The following is a 6,000-nucleotide window of genomic DNA, read 5'->3' as shown; positions in this document are numbered from 1 at the left end:
CTTGTGGTATGGAATGCTATTGAGTACAACCAAAAATCACAGCTGGTGCACGTCCAGGGCACTGTAACTAATCTGACCTATGTGAATTACATGCTGCGACTCGTAGCCATACCCTTTCCACACAACACTCTAGATGTCATTTTTCAGCAAGACAATGCACAACTACATGTTGCTACACAAACATGTGCCTTCTTGGTGTCATAGGATGTCAGGCTTTTTCCCTGGCCTGCCAGGTCATCAGACTTGTTGCCAGCTGAAAATGTACGGGATATGGTCAAACAACGGGTGCAGTGCTGTGACCCAGTGCCAAACACCACAGATGAGATTTTGAACTAGGTGAATGCAGCTTGGGCGGCTATACCACAGGCAACCATTCACACCTTATATGCGTTGATGCCATAATGCAGGGTACAAGTTATCAGGCCTATGGTGGACCCAGCACCTACTAGGCAACAGGACGCATGCTGAAATGGGCTGACTGAAATGATAGTAATTTCTGCAAAACATGTTAATGTATGTGTTCTGTGAATATGAACATGCTGTCTCTCTGAACACGAGTGTGCCTAAATAGACATATAGGTTACAACAACATACATAATCCTAAATTGTTTATTTTGGACAGTTATTAAGTTTTGCCTTAGAGAAGAGCTGCCTCAAAGTATCCCTCTGTGGCACCAATGCCATGAATGTTATTTTACTCATTTATGTTTTCTACGACTAGGCAAATCTTTCTGTAGCAGACTTAATTGATCCTAATTGTTTTAACACACAACTTGCATGACTTTGTCGTTGGTATACTCCATTTATCAAAGATTCAATGATTTATGGTTCAAAGTCGAACTAAGCTCAGACAAGTTACATAAAGCAACAGTAATAGGTCATCAAACCTAGTAATTCGTTCTATTGTAAATCATGTGTGAAATAACTAAATGATTTAACACACTTTAATCTACTTCTTACATCAGATGAATATACATAGAAACCGCAAAAAGAAGTATTACTTCTGTGACAGAATATCACATGCAACAAGTAGGATAAACCATTGTAAACCCTGACTGCTGATATTTTATATTCTAAATTTTTAATGATTGCTTGATGGCTTTATGGAAATTATTGTATTAATATTTATTATTATTATTATTAATATTAATAATAATTATAATAATAAACGGTTTATTTGGGTACAGTCCAGCTAACTTGAAAAAAGTAGTCTTTGCTTTTGTAAATGTCTTAATTTTTGCCAGTCCCTTCTGTTATACTGTCTAACAGATGACCAATAAGTATCTACAAAATCAAAGTCTCATGAAGTGGGCAGATCTATAGAAGACAGTTAGCAGAGCTTTTGGTATAGAATTCATTTATTAATTTCAATTAAATAGAGTCAAGCATTAATCTTCAGTTTGCAACATCAAATAGTCAAAAAGTCTAATTTCTGTCCTACAAGTTACAAGTAACACAGGATCAAAATCATCATTTACTTACAAAAATTTAAATACAGTGGCAGAAATGTACATAATGAAAGTTAAAGGTGTACTTTGCCTGTCAACATTGAACACCAAATAATGACTTACGCTTTGCTATATGCAACATTTAGGGTTATAAAACAAAAGTTCCATGGAAAACATTGCAAAATGAATTCTTGCACATTTCAATGATCTTTGGAATTATTTATGAAATTCGGTTTATGAAAATGGAAACACTTAGTTTAGTCAAGGGTATAAAATGTTGACACTATTCATGATAAATGTTATATCTGGATCCTACATTCATTGTCAAAACTAATAATGATAATGATAACTTTTCTTCCTTCAACATTCAGATACATCCAAAGCAATTTCGTAAGCTATGCGTTTTACTGGAGTAATGGTGATTCAACTGCCACCTCTAATCACCTCACCAAAAATTTCTGCCATATACCATTACCCTGACAGCATCTGATTTCTGTAGTGTTCTGTAGTAGCTGTAGACAACTCGCAGGAAGTACATATCTGAAACTGGAAGAAAAAAGTGATAAATACAAAGGATGCAGGCAGGTGTTAAACAAATCAACTGTAATGGGGCATTACTGAGAAATAAACCACAAGGTCTAGATATGAGGAAATGCAAGGTTTTGTTTAACTTGAAATACACTGCACTGTTATGCGTGAATGGCAAATCATACACTGATTATGTTCTGCATATCCCATCATGAAACAACGTATTCAGGGATACATTAAGAAAATACAAACGCTGTAAAAATATGAACTGTATGCTGCATTCATTGTGCAGCTGTGCTAAACTACATAGTGCCATTCATGTATATGATAGCTAAATTTAATCACCTGAATTAGAAATAAAACTGATGCTTTTAAGGACCTGATTTAACAATCCCACTCATTTGTAGAAGGCATGACTAATAAACCACAGTGCACCTTCTTTAAGAAGACATAAGTTAGCTGGAACCTTTGAGGTTTTAATTTGTAATGGGAAATGACCTGGGTGGACATCACGTCTGTAACAAATCTTTTATGTGTCACGAATATTGACTGAAATCTATCCTCTAATAAAGAGTAAAAATATGTCATATATCCTTTATTTAACTAGACCATGGAGTGTTGATGGAAAGATTATTGACCAGTGAATCATAGGGAAAAATTGGCATCTGCAAAAGCTGGAGAATTTTAAACCAAATGTTCATCCAATAAAGTGCAATAAGAAGTTGAATTCAAATGGACAACAAGCCGTTCAAATGGTTCAAAAGGCTGTGAGCACTATGGGACTTAACATCTAAGGTCATCAGTCCCCTAGAACTCAGAAGTGCTTAAACGTAACTGACCTAAGGACACCACACACACCCATGCCCGAGGCAGGATTCGAACCTGCGACCGTAGCGGTCGCGCAGTTCCAGACCGAAGCGCCTAGAACCGTTCGGCCACACTGGCCGGCGGACAACAAGCTGTCTTTGTTGGCTATGCTGAAAATGTTGGTTTTTGCCCCTGAACAAAAACTGATTGACATATCAATATAAGCTATGGAAGCAGGACAGCAAGGGAAGATTACTTAAATATTACTGTACTTTGTGCAGTGGCGGATACATACGGTGGGCGCGCCCCCCACCCTCTTGTGGGGCCGCCCGCATTGCTGCCCCGCCGGTCACCCCGCATGCTATTCGTTCGTTTCTTTCGTCATTCGACTCGACTGAATCGAGTTATCGGGTATTTGTACTTTCCTACGTAGCACGCGCGTCCGCATCATCGTACGTTATAAGTTTCTGCCAGGCACATAGATAGTTAACGCATACCTACGAGAAAAGTGATATCGATACATTATTCTGTGTGGCATTTGCTCGACAAAAGTCCTGAATATTCTACCGTTTTCTTGTACAGAGAACCTTCGATACGGGGTATTCGACGAATAGGATGCTAGCTTATATTCAGAAGCAGAAATATTAAGACTGAAGAATGAGTAAGTAAAAGGTCCTATTTGTAGCAAGTGCAAGTGTGAATATTAGCCAAGAGTTGGAGTGATCAGTTGATTGTGAAGTATTAGTAATAGTAATTCACAGTAATTTCTCTGTAAAAATACACTACTGGCCATTAAAATTGCTACACCAAGAAGAAATGAAGATAATAAATGGGTACTCATTGGACAAATATAGTAAACTAGAGATGACATGTGATTACATTTTCACGCAATTTGGTTGCATAGATCCTGAGAAATCAGTACCCAGAACAACCATCTCTGGCCGTAATAACGGCCCTGATACGCCTGGGCATTGAGTCAAACAGAGCTTGGATGGCGTGTACAGGTACAGCTGGCCATGCAGCTTCAACACGATACCACAGTTCATCAAGAGTAGTGACTGGCTTATTGTGACGAGCCAGTTGCTCGGACACCATTGACCAGACGTTTTCAATTGGTGAGAGATCTGGAGAATGTGCTGGCCAGAGCAGCAGTCGAACATTTTCTGTATCCAGAAAGGCCCATACAGGACCTGTAACATGCGGTCGTGCATTATCCTGCTGAGATGTAGAGTTTCTCAGGGATCGAATGAAGGGTAGAGCCACATGTCACATGTAACGTCCACTGTTCAAAGTGCCGTTAATGTAAACAAAAGGTGACCAGACGTGTAACCAATGGCACCCCATACCATCACGCTAGGTGATACGCCAGTATAGCGATGACGAATACACTCTTCCAATGTGCGTTCACAGCAACGATGTCGCCAAACACGGATGCGACCATCATGATGCTGTAAACAGAACCTGGATTCATCCGAAAAAAAAAATGACGTTTTTTTATTCGTGCACCCAAGTTCGTCGTTGAGTACACCATCACAGGCGCTCCTGTCTGTGATGCAGCGTCAAGGGTAACCGCAGCCATGGTCTCCGAGCTGATAGTCCATGCTGCTGCAAACGTCGTCGAACTGTTCGTGCAGATGGTTGTTGTCCTGCAAACGTCCCCATCTGTTGACTAAGGGATCGAGACGTGGCTGTACGATCCGTTACAGCCATGCGCATAAGATGCGTGTCATCTTGACTGCTAGTGATACGAGGCCGTTGGGATCCAGCACGGCGTTCCGTATTACCCTCCTGAACTCACCGATTCAATATTCTGCTAACAGTCATTGGATCTCGACCAACGCGAGCAGCAATGTCGCTGTACGATAAACCGCAGTCGCGATAGGCTACAACCCGACCTTTATCAAAGTTGAAAACGTGATGGTAGGCATTTCTTCTCCTTACACGAGGCATCACAACAACGTTTCACCAGGCAACGCCGGTCAACTAATGTTTGTGTATGAGAAATCGGTTGGAAACTTTCCTCATGTCAGCACGTTGTAGGTGTCGCCACCGGCGCCAACCTTGTGTGAATGCCTTGAAAAGCTAATCATTTGCGTATCACAGCATCTTCTTCCTGTTGGTTAAATTTCGCGTCTGTAGCACGTCATCTTCGTGGTGTAGCAATTATAATGGCCAGTAGTGTAGTTTCTCATCCTAGCTCGTAATACGAGTTAGGCTTGGGAAACTATTGATGAGTATATCTCCGGTAATGGTGACTTTCGAGAAGATTCCTAACAGCGCATTGTTACTATGTAGGTCCTCTATCGAATGCGCAAGAAAGAAATAGAATCGACAATAAACGTTCCACACACATAAAGTGCCGGGTGACATCATCATTTTATTACGTTAAAAGTAAAGGTAGTTCAAGATATTCTAGCGTCCTCTCCTTGAGGCTTTTCTTTATCCACCACTGATTCTGCATCATACATACATGTTCTATTTATGCATATATAAATGGAGATGGCTCCACAAAAACTGAGCAGAGGAGCTTATAGCAAGAGCTATGTTTACCCAGGCCATGGCACCATTAGTTACGCTGTTATGTATGACTATTACTCGTGGGGCATCCTCTCAGAAAACATTTATTATTTGCTATACATCTCTTTATTCTACTGACTATGTTGAATAATGCCCAATCATTAAAAAATACCTTATTGGTGCTGATTTGTACAGCGAATAGATAATACACTGAGTTAACATGACTCAGTCTCGATTATCTTTGTTATAAAAAACAATATAAAACTGAAGCGCAGTTTGTGGAAATATATAGATATGAAAGTCAGCCTCCTGAGAAGATGTGTTTCCTTGTTACTACGCAGTTATTGGTTATCTCCCATTCTACGATTGCACAAACTCTTCCATCCACCGTCAATACAGAGTTCCTACATATATTTTTCCTTGATGTTCATGTTGTGCACTTTTATTAACGTGCTGGTATAATTTGGAGTGATATGTTTCAGCATCATGTACCATTTATTCTACATGATGTCTTCACTTCTCACTCTGTCTGTGTATCGTTTATTCTGTTTTAATCATTTTAGCATAGAAGACTACGGTCACTGTGATATAAAACAGCCGATTTTGATAAACCTTGTGAAATCTGATTTATATATCTTTTCTCATCTATTTATCAAAGTTCCTTTACAATATACGTTTTTTTTCCATTAGCTTGGTCAGA

General features: G+C 39.6%; 1 protein-coding gene across 1 annotated transcript in view; it reads right to left on the bottom strand.

The window, feature by feature from the left end:
- Positions 1-1,386: 1,386 nt before the first annotated feature.
- The window catches only part of LOC126210285 (uncharacterized), a 278,066-nt gene continuing 273,452 nt past the window's right edge, over positions 1,387-6,000 (bottom strand). The window contains exon 12 of the mRNA XM_049939481.1: positions 1,387-1,994. Coding sequence (XP_049795438.1) covers positions 1,894-1,994 — 101 coding nt within the window. The 3' untranslated portion in view covers positions 1,387-1,893. The remainder of the gene's footprint in view (positions 1,995-6,000) is intronic.

Source organism: Schistocerca nitens, chromosome 10, assembly GCF_023898315.1.
Source record: "Schistocerca nitens isolate TAMUIC-IGC-003100 chromosome 10, iqSchNite1.1, whole genome shotgun sequence".
In the NCBI taxonomy this organism is placed as follows: Eukaryota; Metazoa; Arthropoda; class Insecta; order Orthoptera; family Acrididae; genus Schistocerca; species Schistocerca nitens.
This window is presented reverse-complemented; position numbering and strand designations above follow the sequence as displayed.